At 58.4% G+C, this 22,121-nt stretch overlaps 1 protein-coding gene across 3 annotated transcripts in view; it reads left to right on the top strand.

Annotated features, from left to right (window-relative positions):
* MGLL (monoglyceride lipase) overlaps positions 1–18,440 on the top strand; it is a 253,365-nt gene extending 234,925 nt beyond the window's left edge. For all 3 annotated transcript variants that reach the window (XM_082639168.1, XM_082639169.1, XM_082639167.1), the window contains 3 exons: positions 2,825–2,914; positions 12,937–13,152; positions 15,269–18,440. In XM_082639168.1, the coding sequence (XP_082495294.1) occupies positions 2,825–2,914; positions 12,937–13,152; positions 15,269–15,394 (432 nt within the window). In that variant the 3' untranslated portion in view covers positions 15,395–18,440. The remainder of the gene's footprint in view (positions 1–2,824; positions 2,915–12,936; positions 13,153–15,268) is intronic.
* Positions 18,441–22,121: the final 3,681 nt, after the last annotated feature.

Below are 22,121 nucleotides of genomic sequence, written 5' to 3'. Positions count from 1 at the left end.
TCCTCACCACGTGACCTCAGCACCCTTCCTGAACCTCGTCTTCCTTGATCGACCGCTCCCGCTGCTCAGTTTTCTAATATAAAAGCTAATGAAATAGACAAACCCTAAAAGAGCAGCAGGGCCAGTGAGTGTCTCGAGCAGCCGTTCAAAGCATCCTTCCCCGCGGGCCGCCTCTTTTCCTTCTCTGGTCTTTGTGGGGAAAAGGCTAAGAAACACCTGGTTGTTTAGCTGTGACATTATTGCCATCAAAGGTTTGTCTCTGCCCAGTTGAGTCTTGTTGGAAATGTGGCCAGAATTTACTCTGCTGGTTTAGAGCAAGAGCTGAGGGTCAGGGTGGTGCGAAGATCTCTCACTGTGGCTCCTTTGAAAGCGAGGCTTACACGTCAGGTGTGTCCGTGTCCCTGGTCCTGCGCTGTGGGGGTCGGGGACATTGCATCACCTGGGCCACAGCTCAGACCAGGTCAGGCAGCACCTCTCAGGGTGGTGCTTCTCTGACTCAGGCTGCGTGCCCCTCCACCTTCAGGGCACACACGAACGCCGGGGGGTCCCGTGAAAATGCAGAGCCTGATCCCTGGCAGCTGCTGCTCTGAGGACCACACGTAGAGCAGGGGTCATGGAACATCAGGAGGGGACAGGGCCTGATGGGGGCCACGCCCGCTGCCAGTGCACCAGCGGGGTTCAGGGAACAGGACTTCAAAAGCAAGCGCCGTGTTTCTGTGGAGACCGGGGGCTCAGGGCTGTAGGCTGTCGGAGCTGCAGCAGGAGAGTCCCCGCCGGAACTCGGTGGTTGCACCGGGACGGGAAGGTGAGGGGCAGGTGAGCTGCTGGGCGCTGTCTGGTTCCTCCAGGGACCAGACCCTGGCACTGTTCCTTTCGTAAAGCAAATGCTTGTCCAGAAACGGCTCTCTTCCTCTTTTTTTCCTGTGAGGCTCTTCTTGAAGCTTCCCATGGCTTCACAGAGTTCCTGTTAGTGATGCAGGGAAGACCGCTTGCTCAGGGACAGAGGGCAGGGCAGGTTTCCCTGTGGCCCTCTCCTGGAGGCAGCATCTCCCCTGGCTGCCTCGTGCCCACACCCACCCCGGGAAACTAGAATGAGGACGGCATGAGCCTCCGCCCGCTTGGCCTGATCCTCGTGGAGCCTGAGCTGTCAGTGTCTCTTCCTGGGGGTAGAGGCCTTGGCACTTCGGGGTGTGAATGTTTGGGTTGAGAGGTGCCCATGGTGGGAGCAGAGACCGCAAGGGTGAAGGTGAGTCTGACCCTCCACAAACAGCTGGCAGCGTGCCCGCGTCCACACAGAAACGGTGCCCGGCTTGGACAGTGGACTGGACCCTGTACAGTCTCTGCCTTCACGCCTGCCGCGGGGCAGGTGCCCAGGCGGTGTGTCCCTGGGCCTTGTCCTGCTGTCAGCTCTCTGATCGGGGAGCGGGTAGGAAGCTACTTGCCGAGAAAGAGCCGTGTCCTTGAGGAGGCCGTGCTGGACGAGGCAGGCAGACGGGCCAAAGTGGGCAGCAGGGTCTGGTTGCATCACACACAGCCTCCCCAGACTCCTGGGCCTGGCAGGGTCGCATGTGGAGTCAGCTGAGAGGCTGCGTGTCCTTCAGGAGGCCGTGGCAGGGCGTCGAGGACAGCGGGAAGTCCAGGATCAGCTTTACAAGCTTTGGGATCCGCGTCGTTCTCCCTCATAATGTTGCCCTTGGGCCGCTGTTGCCGGAAGGGAAAGGGCAGCTGCGTCCCAGGCCTCTGCCCGCTTCCGGCTGGCCGTGTGCAGTGGCACTGAGCCTCAGCGTCCTTGTCTGTTACACGAGGGTAAACCCTCACCTCGCAGCATTTGTGTCAAGATTAAAAGACTGGGCGCCTGGGACTGTGCCCGGCACACCCAGGGGTTGTCACTGAGTGGATGTGTGTGCCCTCCCCCGATGCAGGGTGCCAAGAGGCAGCACCTGTCGGCTCTGTGACACGTGCCCTCCACGCAGACCGAGGATTCACTGCTCGCCACCTTCCGTGCAATTCTAATTTCAGCGTTTCTCAGCTCGCTTTTGAAATAGCATCTTTCATCCCCGGGTGTCTGCACAGCCTAGAAACGGGGACAGCCCCCCTCTGCAGGCAGACGTGTGAGATCCAGGTTCACGCTTTTCCTGGGTAAACACCAGATCCAGCAGGAGGGGGTGGGAAGGCCTGGACCTGAGCCAGGACCATGTTTAAGGAGCATATGCGTTAAGCACCTACCGTGTGCCGGTGCCTTTGCACACAGTGGTCCCGTGGGGAGCTCAGGGAACAGGCTCCGTGCTGTGCAGCTCTGCACCCACACACATGGGGCCGCACAACCAGCAGTCAGCTTGACGTCTCCCTGGGCGCCGTGTCTGATCAGCCCAGTGACTGTTGGTGCCCCAAGGCGATCAGCAGGTGCTTCCCGACCAGAGCGTGGCCTGCCTCGTCTCGGGGGACGGGGTGCTGCTGCTCCTGCTGTGTGTTCTCAAGGTCCTCTGAGAGGTGCTTGTGCGCACGCACTCAGCCAGGAGCTCCTGCACATCATTCAAAATCATGACCCGTGAGGGATCTGGGGGAGGGTGACTGCACAGAATCGGGAGCAGCAAACACCAGATGTGCCCAGCTGTCACCACACGGCCTCCCCTCGCCCGGCTCGCCCACAGCGGCCCAGAGCCAGACCAGTGAGGCCATCTGCTCGGAGAGAGGAGGGCCCTTGGGTGCCCAGCCCGGGGCCAGGCCTGGCTGAGGTCCAGTCCGGGTGTCCCTCTCCTGGGCTGGGCCTGAGGGCAGCTGGGTGGGGGTTGCGCTGCGCTCACCTGGCTTCCCTCCCACCTAGGTCCTTGCTGCGAAAGTCCTCAACCTCGTCCTGCCGAACGCATCCCTGGGCCGGATCGACAGCAGCACCCTCTCACGGAACAAGACGGAGGTGAGTCTTCCTGCAGAGCTGGGGCAGCCGGGGCAGCCGGGGCAGCTGGGGCGAGAAGGCACCAGCCCCGGGGTGGGGGAATCCGGGTTTTAGCTCCGCCTTGGCCGTTTACCGCTCTTCAGCTGAGGCTCTGTGCGACGTGACGGGGACTTGAAGACCTGTGAGGTGCTGTCCGGCTTCAGGACTGGGTGGGAAGGAGTGGGTGGCGGTGCTGCCTGGGCCGTACCCACGTGCGCGGAGGAGCTAACCAGATGGAACTCTGTGTGTCTCAGCCAGGTGTCTCCCTTTTTTTTTTTTTAATAGGATTTACTCTTTTTTTCCCCTTTATTTATTTATTTATTTTTGCTGTGTTGGGTCTTCGTTTCTGTGCGAGGGCTTTCTCTAGTTGTGGCGAGCGGGGGCCACTCCTCATCGCGGTGCGCGGGCCTCTCACTATCGCGACCTCTCTTGTTGGGAGCACAGGCTCCAGACGCACAGGCTCAGTAGTTGTGGCTCACGGGCCTAGTTGCTCCGCGGCATGTGGGATCCTCCGAGACCAGGGCTCGAACCCGTGTCCCCTGCATTAACAGGCAGATTCTCAACCACTGCGCCACCAGGGAAGGCCCAGCCAGGTCTCTTTTGCTTGTAAGTGACAGAAACCCAGCTCAAAGTGGTGTGAGCAAAAAGAGGGATTTACCGGTGAGTGTAACTGAAGGCTTCAGGCACAGCTGGGTCCAGGGGCTCAGAGTCTTGTTCACGCTCTCTCTCCCCACCTCTCGTATCCCCTGGATTGGCCTCATTCCCAGCCAAACTTTCCCCAAGTGGAGGCAAAGCTGGCCACCAGCAGCTTTCATGAGCACCTGCAGTGGAAAGGCAGCACCTCTTCCCAACAGAAGTCTCAGGGCTGGTTCTTACTGGCTGACAGTCTGGTTATTGGTCCAGGAAAGCGGGTGGCATCAGCCCTACCCAACCTCATGGCCTGAGAGCAGAGAAGGGCAGGTCTGTTGGGGGGCGGGCTGGATAGGATCAAGGATGGAAGGACGGATTCAGGCCAGGCCACCCGTCCACTGGGCTGGGAGCTGGAGGGGGGTCAGAGGAAGGGGGTTCATGGCAGAGGGAACAGCACGGGGGTGAAGATCTCGGCATGAAGAGCCTGTTTGCAGAAGAGTCGGTAGTTGGCTTCGGCCACAGTGTAGAGGTGAGTGGCAAGGGGTAAACTGAGGGCAGGTCAGGAGGCACCGCTGTGCCAGGGGTGGGCTACTGCCCTCAAGCAGAGCTCGCTGCCCTCTGTAGAAGCAAAAGCAGCCCAGGAGGCGTAGCAAGCAGGGTGAGGCGGCCTCAGGAGATATGCTGGGGGTTGTGCCATGTCACCGTCACCGCCTCTGGGACCAGGCGCCAGGGTTCAGCATGAACGACGCTGCACCTTGACGCCAGGTCCACGCAGAGCCCGGGGTTGGCCTGCGAAGGTGCTGCTCGGTGGACCAAGCCCCTCCCCCTTAGTGAAGGGCCAGCACCTCGTCCCCTGCCTGTGACGGGACCCTTATGCTCCGTGCCAGGCTTGTGTCACGTGCTCACCCGTGCACAGCTCCCGTATCGCAGGGGAGCAGACTGAGGCTCGGCCATATGCAGGCACATGCCTGGGGTCACCCACTGATGGGACTGGCCTCAGAGCTTAGGTCAGTGGGTCCCCGGGCCGCTGTGTCTGGGGGGCAACAACCCAGTGGACAGGCGGCGCCCTGGGCACCGGGAAGGGGGGGTGGTCCTCAGGGTTGAGCACATCACGCTGCTGCTCTCCTGCCTCAGCCGCCCATCTTGTGTCAGGAGTTTGAAACCAGGGAGCCACTGGCTGCCCACAGACCCTGGAAAGTGGAGCGGGTGCCCGGCATCCCAGTGGCCTCCCCCGCTTCCTTGGGGCATGAGCCGTCGGACTCTGGCTTCATTATAAAATTTGGCCTCCTGGCCCTTTGAGCCACTCAGAGAGCAAGCAACTAAATGGGAATCATCCCTAACGTGTAGGAAGGGACATTCACAATCTGGGGTCAAAACCCAGGCCTCTGAGGGCCAGCTGTTTATGAATCTGGCTTGTGTGGGCCCTGTGCGGGGAGCCTGAGGTGGGCCGGTCCGCCTGCCCAGTCGTCCACATTCCATTTGAATTTTAATTTAATCTATTTTTAAAATATTTATTTATTTGGCTGTGCCGGGTCTTCGTTGCAGCGTGCAGGATCTTCCGTTGCGGCGTCCGGGATCTAGTTCCCCGACCAGGGATCGAACCTGCACCCCCTCCTGCACTGGGAGTGCAGAGTCTTAGCCGCTGGACCGCCGGGGAAGTCCCCAGTCTAATTTTAAAAGCAGTAACTCCCAAACCTATGTCCTGGGGCCAAATTTGACCCACCAGGGTCAAGAATATTTGAGTAAAGGAAGAAGATTTTCATTCCAAAAGGCAGATCTGTGTGGTGAGAAGGCACAGTGTTAGGACCCAGAAAGACCGAAGCCAGTCGTGACATGAGTGAGATCAACATCAACCCCATTTCAGAGGTGAGGAAACCGAAGCTCGGAGGTTAAATGATGTGTCCGAGGTTACACAGCCAGTCAGGGGCAGAGCTGGGATCCGAAGCCTTTACTCGGACGCCTCCCCGCAGCGAGTATTTACAAGCGTGAAGCTCTTTCTCCTGCTTTGTAATGACTGGTCCACACAGCCCGCGGCTGGAGACCGACGCTCTGCGTGCAGGATCGCTTGTGAGGCGAGTCGTGTGGGCAGGGCCTCCTCCGCCTGCCGCAGCCAAATAATGGCTGTGGCTCAAACGCGCAGTTTCCAGAAAAACCACTGATCTGTGTGGCAGCTGTGCTAGGACAGCAGTGGGCTGGAGGAGGGACCTCCCTTTGAGAGGAAACATCGAGGTGCAAATCCAGATTGTTTATCTCACCACCTGAAACTACTGCGGGCCAAAAGGAAGGAAAGAGAAAGGTAATGAAATGATTCCGAACCCTCAGAGTTTGAAAGTAGCAAATTTCAGAGCTTTTATCTCCTTTTTGAAATAATGGAACATTTCATTGAAGACCTTATAAAAAGCAGAAGAGTCTGGGTGAATATCCAGCACGCAGGCTCCCCTTGTGCGCGCGCGCGCACACACACACACACACACACACACACACACACACACACACACACACACCCCACCCCCACCCCCACCCCCACCCCCACCCCCACCCCGCCCATCCATGGTGGCACACCATCCTGTATCAGGTTTCTGACGGGTCGGGTAAGCGGGATGATTCTTTAGAAGCACTAATAAATTTCCCTGCTGGGAAGACTCGGAGGGTGGGCTCCGGCTAGAATAAACAGGAAGCAGGAGCCTCCAGTCCTCCGCATCGAGAATTAGCCCCTCTCCTGCCTTCTCTCTGAGTCGCCCTTTCAACATTCTGCTGAGCTTTAAAAATAGCAATGCCGAGGGGGAAAATGTGTTCAGAAAAGGCACCTCCCAGATCCAACACCGGGTGTCTTAAGGCCCATCTTTAGCTGAGACATTTCCCCTGGAGTCCTGCAGCTATAAAAGCCTCAGGAAGAAAAGAACCATTTGCTTCACAAGCTTCCTGAAGTAGGGCCTGGGGGAAGGGGCTGCAGGCTGGGGTGCGGGGGGCCTGGCGGGCTCCCGGGAGGATTCAGACGTTGGCTGTGTCTCTGGGGAAGCAGGACGTTTGTTTGGGGCTTGATGTGGCAGCCAGGACTGCCAGCATGACACCCTCACTTCCCAGAACCGAACCCTCAGAGGCGCAGGCTCCCAGCATGTAGGAGTAAAGGCAGAAATGCCTGGCGTTGGCTTAACCCCACCCAGTGCACCGTGTCGCTGCCCTCCGTCTGCCTGTCCACAGCTCCGGGAAGTCAGTCTTAACATCAGTATTTGCATTTGTGGAAACTTAGGCCCAGAGAGGGCAAGTCACTTATCCAGGGACACACAGCTACTAAGTAAGATTTGAGCCTAGGTCTCTCATGTTTGAGCCTTAGTTCTGAAGTGCTCCTGGAACTGAAATCCTGGGAACAAGCAAGTGGCTGCTCGGCCTTTGTTGTGTTTGTCTACACAGAGTCCCCAGTCAGCACATTGGTGTACTGTACTGACATACTAATCATTCCACCCTCAACCACGGGTTTTTCGGAATGTGATGAATCCCTCCCACTCTGAAAAGCCTTGAATGTTCTAAATAGTTCTCCGGCCAAGGCCGCCGGAGGGGGAGGTGTGAGGCGGAGGTGCTGAGGAGCTCCTGACGCCCCCTGCACACCATCGATGACCGTCCAACCGCTCACAGACAGGTGCCCTGCTTCCCTTCCAAGCCCCATCCTCTGGCCCCGTGTCCAGGTCTTCTGCTGGGAACGTCCACTGTTTATATATTGGGGCAGTTTGTCTTCTAGAGCCGAGTCTCTGTTCTCTGTAACTGTGCTGGGATGCCCTCCAAGCGTCTCTTGGCTGGCGTACATCATGCCTGCCGGCCATATGGTGTGTTCCGGGCACCCAGGGAGCTGAGAAGGGGCCAGCTGTGCTCCCTCTCATGTCTGTGGTGGGTTCCGCTCCGGACCCCCACCCAGTATTGGTGGTGTGCCTGCCTCAGGGGTCAGGCCACTGTTCCCCTGTTGGCCTGCGTGTCTTCTGCCCACACGGCTGGGAGGCCACCTGCCCGTGGCCCTGGGAAGCTCCTGCCAGCTCTGGGAAGGCTCGGCCATGCCGGGGCGTTTGACTCATCGTAACCAAGGCTAAAGATAGGCTGAGCGTCCCATGCTGCCCCAGGACACGGCCTCCCACGAGCCCCTCTCCAGTAGAACCTGCTTGCTTAGCTGATCTTATTCTGTGACTCGCCGTCATTCATCGCTCATATCGCCACAGAAGACTTGTCTATTTCGGGCAGCTGATAATTTACCAACGCCTTAAAAAAAAAAAAGGAGCCATGGGAACATCTCTTGGCGTGGGCCTCCGTCTGGGGTGGCCGGCGGGGGAGCGTGTGAGCGGGCCGAGCTCAGGCCGGCGCCCTGCATATGGGTCCGTTGATCTACCTACGCCTGTCTCCCAGCCCTCCTTCCACTGGGACTCTGGCAGAAACAGCTCCGAGCTCGAGAGAGGTGGGTCCCTGAGGTCAGCGGCTGTAATGGCAGCAGAAAAGCCAGGGCCTCTGTGGGAGAGACTGTCAGGGGCAGTTCCAGCTGCCAGCCAGGCCCCAGATAAAACGAGGCACCCCCTGCCCTGCAGGCCCTGCTCAGCCTCTCTCCCAAGTACCTTCACGGGTCCAGCAAGAAAGCAGCTGCAGGCCGGGCAGGGCTCACCCACCACAGTCTCAGAGATACCACCGGTGACCTCGCAGCAGGCCGGGAGATGACGGTTGGAGGCCCATTTACGTGAGGATAGGATGCAACTGACTTGCCAAGGCTTGGGATACTGGCCAAGCCCGATACGAGCCCCAGACAGGGCAGTCTGACCACGGGGGTCTCCTGCCCCAAACCTGCCCAGGGGATGCGTGGCTCCTCCTGACAAGGGGATAAAAATGACATGAAAGCCAAGACTGTGGGGAGAGGAGAGGTTAATTTCCATAATTCAAATTGGAGCTTTCCCTCCAATTTTACTTGTGGGAAATTTCAAATCTACAGAAAAGTGGACCTCGTAGTATAGCATACACCCGTATTCTCCTCCCCGTAAGTCACCAGTTGGAAGTACTCTGCCATGCTTTATCTTTGCTTAGAGATGAAATATCAATATGGACATATATTGTAAATATTTTAAGATGTATTGTGGTAACATATACAGAATGTAAAATTTGCCATCTTAAGCAGTTTTAAGTGTACAGCTCAGTGGGATTAAATGCATTCACATCGTTTGTCCGTCACCACCGTCGTCTTCAGAACTTCCTCATCTTCCCAAACTGAGACTGTTCCCCACTGAACGCCAGCTCCCCAGCCCCGCCCACCCCCGCCCCGTGAATCTGACTCCTCGAGGGACCTCACAGCGTTTGTCCTTTCATGACCGGCTTATGTCACTGAGCACAGTGTCCTCAAGGCTCACCCGTGTGGCAGCAGGTGTCAGAATCTCCTTCCTCTTTAAGGCTGAACAGTCCCCCGTGGTCTGTGTGACCACGTTCTGTTAACTCATTCTCTGGACGCTGGCTGCTCCCGCTCCTTGGCTCTTGTGAATAACACTGCCGTGAACAGGGCTGCGCAAGTATCTTTTCAAAACCCTGCTTTCAATTCTTTCGGGTTTATACTTAGAAGAGGGGTTGCCAGATGGTTTTGATGTGCATTTCCCTAATGATTAGTGATATTGTGCATCTTTTCACATGCTTTATTGGCCATTTGTATTGATATATCTTCTTTGGAGAAATGTCTATTCAAGTACTTTGTCCATTTTTTAATCAGGTTTGCTGTTGAGTTGTAGGAGTTCTTTATATAGTCTGGATAATAACCCCTTATCCAGGTATATTGTTTGTACAATATCCTCTGTCTCCAGAGGATACTTGGGTAGAGTTGTCCTGCTCTCTCCAGTATGCCGGGGAAGGCTCTCTGATTTCCCTGGGGTGAAAATGGATGAATGAAGAGAGATGGAAACAGTGGAGGAAGGAGATGGGAATCCCAGGTGGCCCTGAAGCAGGTGGAAGATGAGGTTGCCGTAGACAGAGGGAGGGGATGGGCTGGAAGGAGGGTCAGGAAGACCATCTGCAGACATGTCTGTAGGTGTCTGGAAGGGAACGCAGGAGGTTAGGCCTGCTGGGCTGGGCCTCTCGAGGAAGTGTGAAATCGCGTGGGCAGGACACTCACCTGTGCTCAGAGGCCCCCCACCCCGTGGCAGCCCGTGAGGCTGGCAGCACGCTACAGTCCTCACCAGGGACGCACCCGTTTCTCTTCTGGGGCGTGCTGGTTCCCTGCACCTCCACGCCCCCTGGCCGCTTGAGCCCGCAGGACTCACCTTGACTTCCCCCTGTCTAAACATGTAGCACAGCGTGGTGAGCGGTTGGGAGCGCTGATGGTGGGGTCCGACTGCCGCCTTCTGATCCTGGCTCCGTCCCTCACTTGCTGTGGGACATTGGATGAGTCACCCAGCCTCTCTGAGCCTCAGTCTCCTCATGTGTAAAATGGATAATAATGACAGTCCCTGCGTAGGGGTCCTGCGGAGACTCAAGGAGCAAGTACATGTAAAGCACTCAGCACGGCACCTGGCACAGAGGTGAGGGCTCAGGGCTAGTTATTTCTAATACTGTTCTAATTAAAAATCTCATTTTGAGTCCATCCCAGAACAGCTTTTCAAAAAAGAGGTCAAGAGATCTGGCCGAGAGCCCTCAGACCCCTCGACAGGGAAGGTGCCAGAAGAGGCTGGTGCTCAGAAGAGGACCCTTTCTCGATGGGAAACCCAGGCCGAGGAGCCTGACACCCCACCTCACTGCCCTGTGCTGGGGTCAGGCAGCCGCACGGCATTAGCCTTGCTGTGGGGCAGACCCAGCCTGGGCCCCAGGGTGCACATCCCATCCAGACGCCCGGCGTCCTCCGGGGCATGACCACCATCACCCCCATTTCACACATCAGCAAACGGCATTCCAGAGAGAAGAGCCTTGCCCACATCACACAGCTAGGAAACGTCAGGGCTGGGTGGTCTTCCTCACAGGGTTTCCCCCCAAGAGAAAAGACTTCACGTCTCAGCCGGTGGACACACCCCCAGAGGTTGGTCACCTGGAGCAAAGATGCCCTGGCTTGGACCCGGGTCCACAGCCTCCAGCTGACGTGTTCGTGGCTGTGCTCCAGAAATGGGGGGCAGGGGGCAAGAGAGATCGCCAGAGATCGAGTCCTTGTGCTTTTAACTGAACTTGTGCTTTGAGACTTCTGATTCATGTGCAGTTGTGAGAAATAACTCAGAGGGGCTGTGTGCCTTGCCCAGTTTGCCCCAGAGCTGACATCTTGCCAAACCACAGGGTTATGGCGGCCAGGATACCCTCAGGTGTGAGTCAGGCCGTCCCCACAAAGACCCCATGTTGCCATCTTGTAGCCCCATGCCCTCAAGCCTGACCACCACTAGTCTGGTCTACATTTCTCTGATTTGTCCTTTTTTTAAAATATAAATTTATTTATTTTATTTTTGGCTGTGTTGGGTCTTCGTTGCTGCGCGTGGGCTTTCTCTAGTTGTGGTGAGCGGGGGCTACTCTTTGTTGTGGTGCGCGGGCTCTAGGCTCGCGGGCTTCAATAGTTGTGACGCACAGGCTCAGCGGCCGTGGCACACGGGCTTGGTTGCTCCGCGGCATGTGGGATCTTCCCAGACCGGGGCACGAACCCGTGTCCCCTGCAGTGGCAGGCAGATTCTCAACCACTGCGCCACCAGGGAAGCCCCCGATTTGTCCCTTTAAGAATGTCATGGAGATGGAATCCCACAGTAAGTGATCTTTGGGCACCGACTGTTTGGTCTTCGGTTTTGAATGGGTTCAGGCCGCTGACGGGTGTTCTGGGCCTGGCCTGGGCTGGGAGGGAGAAGGCTGTCCGTCTCCTGCCTGGGGGACAGGACGCGAGCCTCCCCCACTAGGAGAACTTTTGGCGGATTTAGGTCTTAGGCCCTCAGAAAGCAAAGGCCCTGGGGTTGGGCCGGGCCAGTCCCCTGAGAGGAGGCGGTCCCTGCCCTGCCTTCCGGCAGCCCCTCTGCCCCCGTGCGGTGCCCTTTCCCCGACACAGCTGGCGGCTCCTTCCAGGTCTAGAATGGACCATTGTGTGCACAGCGCCTACGTGCTCCAGACATGGAAAAAGAGCCAAGAGTGGGAAGCCACCTGGGCTGTCAGAGCAGTTAACCCAGAGCTGGCTCCCTGAGGGGCTTCACGGCCGGTCAGCAGCACAGGCAGCCAAGCCGCTCAGGAAGGAGGTGGCCTCGTGGGCCCGGGCCCTGGGCGTTTGTTTACAGGGACACCCGGAAACCAGGGCTCTCTGGCCCCGCCGCCTCTTCCCTGAGCAGCCCTCCTTGCAGACCCTGAAGGAGCCCCTGCCGCTCCCGTGTTCTTGGCCCCCAGACTGGTGGCCCGGCCCCAAGGGAGGCCCGCCGTCTCTGCTGCAGGCAGGGGCTCCTTCATCTCGCGTGCCTTTTCCCAAGTGGTCTGGCTCCCCTGCTCCGGAAGAATCGGGGTGGTGGGGGGACCTGGGACAGCCTGTCCCTCTCCAAGTGGATCCGGGACCCTGGATGAGGCCCTGCGGGGGGTCGTCACAGGGAGACGCGGCCCCCGCCCGAGAGTCAGATGGAGGCACAGTGGACACTCAGGCCTCCTCGCGGGCAACTGACCCTCCGTTCCCTCACCCCTCCTGACGCCACGCAGCTCCTGAAAAGAGAGGTGAGGGAAGAGGTGTCATGGCCCCGACCTGGTCCAGAGAGTTCTGTGGGCATGTGTCCCGTCTCAGCTCCCAGCAAGCAGGCCACTCACTGTCCCCTTGGGGCAAGAGGAGTGAAGCCAGAAAGCCAAGGACGGGGCCCGGGTAGCCCCACAAAGGCCATGGTCAGATTCTCAGTGGCAGGCTGATGGCTGAGGAGGGCGGGCCCGGCCGCTGCGCACGTCCGGCAGAGGGGCAGCCCCGTCCACAGGCGCAGGGGGACGGCAGGCAGCCTGCTGGAGCCACGTCCTGACGCCCGCAGGGGTGTCCTGCCCAAGCCTTTCCTTGGCCTCGTTCCTGCACAGACAGCCCTGTGCCTCGGCAGTCGTGGGTGCCCCTCACCCTCTTCAACCAGGCGACACTGTGTCAGGACAGACAGACTTAGAGAAAACAGAATCCGCTCAGACTGACACCAAAACATCTTCCGAGCTATTCCTGTGTGAACTCATCAAAGCGAACATATGATGCTGCTCACGTGAAAAAACCCACAGATTGATGCTGAAACCGTCCCAGGGCACAGGCGTGCATGGGGGGTCACAGAGCAGGCTGGAAGCAGGGGCAGCGTGGCCGGACTGACCAGGGGTCCCCATGCCAGGCCCACTGCCGGGGTCGGCTCTTCAGAGCCAGAGCAGGAGGGACCGGGAGGGACTGACGGACTCCGGCCTCTCTCCTCCCGCAGGTGGACATCTACAACACGGACCCCCTCATCTGCCGGGCGGGGCTGAAAGTGTGCTTCGGCATCCAGCTGCTCAACGCCGTCTCGAGGGTGGAGCGGGCACTGCCCAAGCTGACCCTGCCCTTCCTGCTGCTGCAGGGCTCTGCCGACCGCCTGTGTGACAGCCGGGGCGCCTACCTGCTCATGGAGTCCGCCAAGAGCCAGGACAAGACGCTCAAGGTGAGCAGCCGCCCCCCGCCCCTGGGGCGGGGAGGGCGCTGTCCCTCTAGGGCACCTGCCCGGACCCTTGGTTTAGGGCTGGCCTGGCCCCCGGGGAGGCACGTCCCAGGAGCACGAGGTGTCTGTTGATTCCGTGGGAGCTTGACAGTCATTAGCTGATGGTTCATCCGGTCAAGGAAAGAACCGCAACTGGCCTCCGGGCAGAAGAGGTCTTCTTCCTCAGAGGGCGTTAGGCGTGTCAGGCACAACAGGACGGAAAAGGCTGTTTCAGGTGGTGCTGTTCCCGGGTGTCTGGCTGAACCGGGAAGACCCCTGGCTGGAGGGTGGGGAGAGAGCAGGGGCACCGGCTGTGTCCCTGCCAAGTGGCAGCGGAGCCTGAAGGTGGCTCTGCGTGGTCGGCTGGGCAGACCGCCGCCCCAGGGCACACGCGCGAACAGACGTGTCCCTGGACAGTGCCACCCCAGCTTGGGCACGGCCGCGTGGCCGCCCCGGGCGAGGGCCACCTCCCGCTAGGTTATAGGGAACGCGAGCAGCTCCCCGCAGGTGCCACACCTGCCGCATGGGTGCCGTCACTGGCGCTCAGCTCTCTGCCCCGAGCCCGCTGCACCGCTTGCCCCAGCGTGCTGTGCTACAGAGGCTCTCACGTGTCTGCACTGTCCAGCGCCCCGCCCGTCGCGGCTAAGAGTGGCAGCCCCTGGCCCAACACCCCTGCCAGCGGGAGGCCCAGGCAAACAGCAGGAGGAAGGCGGGGAAGGACAGCCGCTCCCATCACGGCGGGAGGCGGTCCCGGCCGCAAGTCCCACGTTGGCACACCCGAGAGGCAGTTGAAATTCAGAAAAAGAATTGAAATTAGGGTCTCGAAGAGAAATTTCCACCCCATGTTCACGGCGGCCAAGAGGTGGATGCAGCCCCAGTGCCCGCTGAGGGGAGGTGGTCCTTCCAGGCAAGGGGGTGTTTTCCAACCTCGAAAAGGGGGAAGTTCTGACACCTGCTGCCACACGGATGAGCCTGGAGGAGGCTGTGCTCAGCGAAATGAGCCGGTCACAGAAGGCCAAATAGTGCGTGATTCCACGCACACGACATATGCAAAGCATTCAAAGCGCATAGAAAGTAGGGGGACTTCCCCGGCGGTCCAATGGTTAGGGCTCCGCACTTTCACTGCCGGGGCCCTGGGCAGGGAACTAAGATCTCAGAAGCCGAGTGGCGCAGCCGGAAAAGGAAAAAGAAAAGAAAGTAGGGTGGTGTTTCCCAGGGCTGGGAGGAGGGCGCTGTAACGGGGACAGGGTTCAGTTGTGCAGGATGAGGATATGGCACCGCGTGCAGAGGTACTTAGCACCCCTGAGCCGGACACTCAAGACGTGGTTAAGGTGGTAAATTTCATGTTACGTGATCTGTACTACAGCTTAAAAAACAAACCAACAAACTTGGAGATAGCTGTTAGAAATGGCTGAAATGGCAGGTAGGCAGGTGGTTACACACATGGGAAGTCCAGGGGAGGTCTGGCTGGAGATGCAGATTCTGAGTCATCAGCACACGGGTGGCTTTTACAGCCAGGGGCCTGACGGGGCTCCTGGGGAGAGGGGGGGGGAAGAGGCCCGACCCCGCCTCGGCCGCACCAGCCTGCAGCTCAGGAGGGCGGCATGCTGCAGCCTTGACCGAGAGACGGGAAGAAGACCAGGAGGGTCAAGGGCTGTGGGAACCATGGAGGAAGGTGTTTCTAGAAGGTTACCCTGGTCAGCTTTTGAATGATGCTGAGAAGCCAAATCCTACGAGAGTGAAAGTGATCCCCGGCCACTGCGATGTGAGGGCTGTGGAGCTGGTGTCAGGACCACCGCCGTGGGTGGGTGGGAGTGAGGGTCAGCCGGGCAGGCTGGGGTCCCACGGGAGGAGAGGGGGCGCAGGTGGGGCAAGGCTGGAGGGGGAGTGGCGTGGAGAGGGGACAGTGGTTCAAGAAAGGACCTGATGAACATGTTGGGACCTTTCCAGCTGTTTGCAGCACCTCCTGCTGACCAGGCGTGGGTGCGTGGAGAGGGTGTCCTCCCCATCCACTGCCCGGCCGCCTTGCCCGCACGTGTCACTCGCGGTAGCCGTGACTTCCTGTCTTTCCTAATTGCAGATTTACGAAGGTGCCTACCACGTCCTCCACAAAGAGCTTCCTGAAGTGACCAGCTCCGTCTTCCGTGAGATAAACACGTGGGTCTCTCAAAGGACTGCGGCGGCAGGAACGGGGTCCCCGCCCTGAGTGCCTGGCCAGCCGTCGGGCCACAGTTGGGGAAGCAGGCAGAGGAAGGGCGGGAGCTGGCTTCTTAGATGTGGCTTTGCTAACAAACAAAAACCACAAATTGGAGGAATCCCTAGCACAATTTACTAAAAAAAAAAGAAAAAAGACAGTCTTGTCGCACATCAGGCCATCCGCCACTGGATCTGCCTTAAGTGGTGGACACTTTATGCAAACATAGGAGGTCACGATGCTTCCCAGAGAATGTGCTGGAAGGCCTTAGGCCGCAGAGCCCTGCCCTGCCTCTCCCGCTCCGCAGGGTCCCAGGACCCCCACTGCAATACCTGGAGGGGTCCCCTCCCGCCACCCCGCGCTCCGCCCTCACTGCCTCGGCTGGGGCCCCCCTCTGGCCGCCGGATGCGGGGCGGCATCCACTTCCCCGGCAGACTCTTGTGCCGCCGCGGCCCAGAACATGCCTGCACTTCCTCAGCACGTGTCCACCCGTGACCCGCGTCAGCTCCCTGTCCACCGGGAGCCCGGGGTGGGCTGTGGGGCAGGTGGCGCTTGGCCCAGAAGAGGCATCCTCACCCCCTTCCCACCGCGGGGCACGTCAGGGCGGCTGTTCGTCGCTGACTGTGTTACCTGGGGCTCGGGACGGTTGTGTTGGAGATGGAGTGCCTTGTGTGTACAGCGTCTGCTCTGAAGCAGAGCCGGGTCGGGGGTGGGAGCCAGGGGCCTGGAAGGCACGGGTGCCCCACGGCCCTGTGCAGCCCCGGGGGGCGGGCCTAGGAGCCCTGTGCGGGACAGGCCTGTCCCAGTTCCCGCCTGCCAGGCCACAGCCGCCCTGGGAGCCTCGGTGCTGGCAGCACAGCTACCTCTGGTGGCCGGAGAAGCTCCCCACGCGGTGGCCCTGCCCATGGCTGCAGGCCTGAGGCCACAGCAGCCCCGCTGCCTTTCTCTCGGTGCCAGACCCACGGCCCCCCACCCCTTGGCCCTCAGTTGTGACAGAAGTAAACAGGGTCACCACCCACCCAGGGCGTACTTTGACTTTGAAATGGGACTCGCTGTCAGGTCTTGAGGCCCCACCTGCACATGTGGCCGTGGTGGGGATGGAGCTGCCGGGGCGGGGAACCCTGGGGGAGGTGCGGTCCTGCCACCCCAAGGCTTCCCTGCCTGACGCAGAGGCTGGAGCCTAGGGCTCCCCACTCCCCCTCCTCCTCCTCCAGCGGTGGGAGCTGATGCCCCAAGTGTGCCCTGTTCTTCCAGGTCTGGTTCTGGGTCCACCTCCAAGGGCCCCCAAGCTGCTCACCCCCAGCGACGGTCAGCCGGCGGGGGCCTTGGTGCGTGTCCTGCTGCTCCTGCCCCTTGGGGGGGAGAGGCGCCCAGGCACCCACCCCCGGGGGACGGCGCCTGGGTCCCCACAGAGAGCGGCTTCATCGCCACATCTTATTTCTCTGGCTTCTCTATGGAGGAGAAAAACATGTAGAAAATGCAAAGAGAGGTCGGCCCCACCTGCCCAGCTGGGCAACCATGAGAAAGTTCCTGCTCTCGGGCTAAGGAACGGCAGAAACTCCACCCACAAACCCCAGACGCCCAGCCGTCCTGCCCGCAGGTCACAGCCCCCGCCCCCCGAAGCATGCCATGGCAAGGCCACATCCCAAACTAAATACCAGACACGTGGTTTGACCAGTAATCTTTCGATGCATGAATTTATTTATTTGAAAGTTCTTATAGAGGCATATTCAGTCACCTTTACAGATCTGGTTAAAGAATCGCCCATATTTAAAAGAAAAAAGTTATTTGAAACCAGGACTGTTTCCTCATCTGGGAGGGGGCACAGGGTGCGTCCACCTGCTGAGTCGGGTGCAGGTAGCAGCGTCTGGAGGCCCCCGGGGAGCACCCTCCCGTCCTTGCTGCACCGAGCAAGTCTTGAACTGGGGTCACCCTCCGTGTTGGCGGCTCCGTGCTGATACCTGGAGCGCCACCGCCATGCCATCGCCGTGGTGCAGGGGAGCTGGGTTTGGAAAGGAAGCGAGGTCACACGCGGCCTGCCCTCGAGGTGACAGGACAGAGGCCACAGAGGGGCCCTGGACATGCAGCCTGTCCAAACCATGCCCGGGAGGACGGACATACTGCTCGGGACACTGGGCGCAAACACGCCTGTGAACTCGGGGCCGCCCCGTAACTCAGAGGCCGTGCTGGGCCACACGAAGTGTGGTGCTCCACAGCTGAAAAAATCTCTAGGGAAAGATGCCACCTGCAGCCACTGGAGATCCCAACCCCACCAGGGCCCGTTCCTTTGCCGGGATGGGGGTGGTGACCCCAGCTTCCCCTTGGCTCTTGGGGGCCCTGGGGCTTGTGACGAGAGCTCTGAAAGATGCTCTGGAAACCCCCTGCAGGGCCCCACCTCCTGCTCTTTCCTTCCCCAGCTGCTGACATCCACCTGTTAGGATCACAGTGATTTTTCTAAGCAATTTACTGGTTATTGTCGTCGCTGCCGCTCAGCCACCTCCCTCCACATAAGCTGTTAGTGGGGACCCGTGTATCAGTTTAGAACTATTGAAGCACCACCGTCTGCCACAGCTAACCCTAATAAACCACGTTTTCTGATGGTGTCGTCTATCTGTGTGATCTGACTGCAGCGTCCCTTGTGGAGAGACCAGCGGCCCTTTGCGAGGCTGCACTGGGGGTGTGGGCCGGTCCCCCGATACCAGTTCTGGGCTTCTCGGCTGACCCTCCGCCCCCGGGGCTGCACCTCTGCCTCGCCCACCTGAGCGCCGGAGACCCCATCTCGGGCAGGTGCCTGCACCCCTCCCTCCCTCCGTCCCCCCTGCGCCTGACCCAGAAGCAGAGGCTGTCGGCTGCCTGTCTGTCCAGGCAGACCATCTCCCTCTGGCCGCACTGGCCCCACGGCAGTCACTGTCCCCTCCTGCTGGGGGCCACAGCAGCCTCCGCCGGATGCCCCACCTCCCCACTTGTGTCCCATTGGTCTTTTCCCACATGGCGACCAGAGCGGGTGTTCAGTGAGTCATGCGGTGGCCCTTCCCACTCCAACCCTCGTGGTCCCATCTCACGCAGAGGCGGCCGTGGCCCTCCCAAGCCTGCAGGCCCTGGGCCCGAGGCCACACGCCAGCCTCTCTCTGGAGCCTCTTGCCACCACCCTGTGTGGAGCTACCGACTCCCTGGCCCCCGCCACCCCTCCTGCAGCAGAGCCACTGCCGTCTGACTCGACCGTGTTCTGTGGACCCTCGGTAGTGGCCCTGTCCCCCCACCAGAGCTGAGCTGTGGGAGCTGGGTCCTCGCGTCAGACTTCTGTGTGGTTTCCAGGGGTCCCTGGTAAATCTGTCCAGGGAGGGAGGGGGTGGGGGACCAGTGCTCTCTCTGGGCCAGGCTGGAGCCTGGAACTGGGGTTATAGGCGCAGGTCCCACTTCTTGGTGGGCGCCTGTGCCCTCATCCAGGCTGCACCTCCACGGGCCCCCTTGGGTTTATTGTTCTGCTGTTGCTGGCTTGAAATCCTCACTCTTTCCGGGCATCGTTCTCCTCCCGAGTTCTTGGACCATCCTGCGGATCACTGCTCTGGCCTCTTCCCTGGGCAGGTCGCCCACCTCCACGTCACTTAGTTCTCCTTCTGGGCTTTATCTCTTCCTTCGTCTGCAACATGTTCCTCTGCCGCCTCGGTGTGTCGGAGTTGCTCTTTGTATTTTATGTCTCTTAGTTACGTTTCTCCACCTTGGACAGGGGGCCTCTGGAGGAGACGTCCTGTGTGTCCCAGCGGTGCTCTCTCCTCTCGTCCCCCAAGCTACGTGCTCTAGGGGTGCCCCCAAGAGGGCTGCGTGAGCCCTTCTGTGGCAGGGGGCTGACTACGTGGGCGTCTGGTGGGCCTGGTCGGCCCCTGGCCTGGCTGGTTGCCAGGCCTTGCCTGGTGTGGATGCCGCTGGCTGCTGGTTAGTGGGCTCTGGTCACGACGCGGCGGGTTGTGGAATCCTAGGGGACCCCAGGCTAGTGCTGGCTCACTGGTGGGCAGAATCGGGGTCCAGAAGACCCTGGGATGTTGCCCACCCACGGGCGGGTGAAGCCAAGTCCTGGGGTTAGTGCTGGTCTACTGGCAGGCGGAGCCGGGTCCTGGAGTCTGGCTGCAGGGCTCAGGGGTCCCAGAGCTGGTGTTGGATGGCTGGTGGGGGGGGGCGGTTCCTGACACAGTTGGGTCTGGGGTCCAGGGTGTCCTGAAGCTTGCGGTGACCTGCTAGTGGGCAGGGCCGGGACCTAGCTGGTCCCAGGGCGGATCTGGCCTGTTCTGGGCGTGCTGGGTCCACAAGCTGCAGGACTGTGGTTTTCTTTTCTTTTTTTTTTTTAAATTTAATTTTTATTTTATATTGGAGTATAGTTGATTTATAATGTGTTAGTTTCAGGTGTACAGCTAAGTGATTCAGTTATACATATACATATATACACTGTTTCTCAGATTCTTTGCCCACATAGGTTATTAAAGAATGTTGAGTAGAGTTCCCTGTGCTCTACAGTAGGTCCTTGTTGATGATCTATTTTAGATATATAGTCGTGTGTACATGTTCATCCCAAACTCTTAATTTCTCTCTCCTCTGCCCCCACGCTTCCCCTTTGGTAACCATAAGTTTGTTTTCTAATTCTGTGTGTCTGTTTTGTAAATAAGTTCATTTGTATCTTTTTTTGTTTTAGATTTCACACATAAGTGATACTATATGGTATTTGTCGTTCTCTGTCTGGTTTACTTAGTATGGTCATCTCTGGGTCCATCCATGTTGCTGCAGATGGCACTATTTCCTTCTTTTTTATGGCTGAGCAATACTCCCTGACATGTATGTACCACATCTTTTTTATCCATTCCTCTGTCGATGGACATTTAGGTTGTTTCCATGTCCTGGCTATTGTAAACAGTGCCGCAGTGAACACTGGGGTGCATGTGTCTTTTCAAATTATGGTTTTCTCAGGGTATATGCCCAAGAGTGGGATTGCTGGGTCATATGGTAGTTATATTTGTAGTTTTTTAAGGAACCTCCATACTGTTCTCCATAGTGGCTGTACCAATTCACATTCCCACCAACAGTGTAGGAGGGTTCCCTTTCTCCACACCCTCTCCAGCATTTGTTATTCCTACTTTTTGATGGTGGCCATTCTGACGGGTGTGAAGTGATACCTCATTGTAGTTCTGATTTGCATTTCTCTAATAATGAGCGATGTCGAGCATCTTTTCACGTGTTTGTTGGCCATCTGTATGTCTTCTTTGGAGAAATATCTATCTAGATCATTTGCCCATTTTTTGATGGGGTTGTTTGGTTTTTTGATATTGAATTGCATGCACTGATATGTTTTGGAGATTAATCCCTTGTCGGTTGCTGTGTTTGCCGGTATTTTCTCACATTCTGTGGGTTGTCTTTTCATTTTGTTTATGGTTTCCTTTGCTGTGCAAAAGCTTTTAAGTTTATTTAGGTCCCATTTGTTTACTTTCGTTTTTATTTCTATTACTCTAGGAGACGGATTGCGAGAGATCTTGCTGCGATGTATGTCAGTGTTCTGCCTATGTTTTCCTGTAAGAGTTTCATAGTATCCAGCTTTACATTTAGGTCTTTAATCCATTTTGAGTTTATTTGGTGTATTTTTGTGTATGGTGTTAGAGGATGTTCTAAAGTAAGTCCCCTACATAGGAATGAGTTCTGTTCCGAGAGTGTGTTCGTAAGTCCAGTTTGTTTGTAAGTCCAACAAAGTTAGCCTAGGTACCAGCTAACACAGTGAGCTATGTAGTACTGTACTGTAATAGGGTTATAATGCTTTTCACACAAATAATACATAAACACAAAAAATAAAACGTTTTTAATCTTACAGTACAGTACCTTGAAAAGTCCAGTAGTACACCACCACCTGGGGTACAAGGGCTGGCATGGAGTGAACAGGCAGGAAGAGTTACTGACTGAGGAGGGAGAGGGGGTGGGAGACGTCAGCAACAGGAGACGGAGGGCCAGCTGCCATTTCACTCGCGCCTGACGTGGATGGACCGCGTATTTCGTTCGCAACTTGAAGGTTTGCATGTAGGGGACTTACTGTAGTTTCATTGTTTTACACAACAGTCGTCCAGTTTTAGCGCTGTGGTTTTCTTGGTCTGGTGTCTGCCCCCTGCTGGGCAAGGCTGGTCTAGCGGCCTGAGCAGGCTCCCTGGAGGGCAGGGCTGCTGCCTGCCCACTGGTGGGTGGGGCTGCGCCCTCGTGTCCCAGGTGGCTGTGAGCTCAGCAGGTCCCGAGGCAGCCTGTCAGCTGACGCGTGGGGCTCTGTCACTGCCCAGGGGGCTGTTTGGCCCAAGGCTCCCAGCACTGGGCCTGCAGGCTGTTGGGTGGTGCTTGGTCTTGGCGCTCACAGGCCAAGATGCCAGCCCAGCAGCAGCAGCAGCTGTGTTCATGGGCCGAATGTCCCCCAGTGTATCTGCCACCGGCGTCTGTGTCCCCAGGGTGAGCCTCAGCCGCCCCCCACCTCTGCAGGAGACCCTCCAAGAACAGCAGGCAGGTCTGGCCCAGGCTCCCATCAAATACTGCTTCTGCACTGGGTCCTGGTGCGTGTGAGGTTTTGTGCGGCCCTTTAGGAGTGGGGTCTCTGCTCCCCGGTCCTGTGGGGCCCCTGCAGTCAAGCCCCACTGTGTTCACAGCCAGATGCTCTGGGGGCTCCCACTGCCGGACCCCCGGGCTGGGGAGCCCGACGTGGGGCTCAGGGCTCACTCCTCGGGGG

The sequence above is a fragment of the Mesoplodon mirus genome, assembly GCF_964341445.2.
Source record: "Mesoplodon mirus genome assembly, chromosome: 12".
Lineage (NCBI taxonomy): Eukaryota > Metazoa > Chordata > Mammalia > Artiodactyla > Ziphiidae > Mesoplodon > Mesoplodon mirus.
This window is presented reverse-complemented; position numbering and strand designations above follow the sequence as displayed.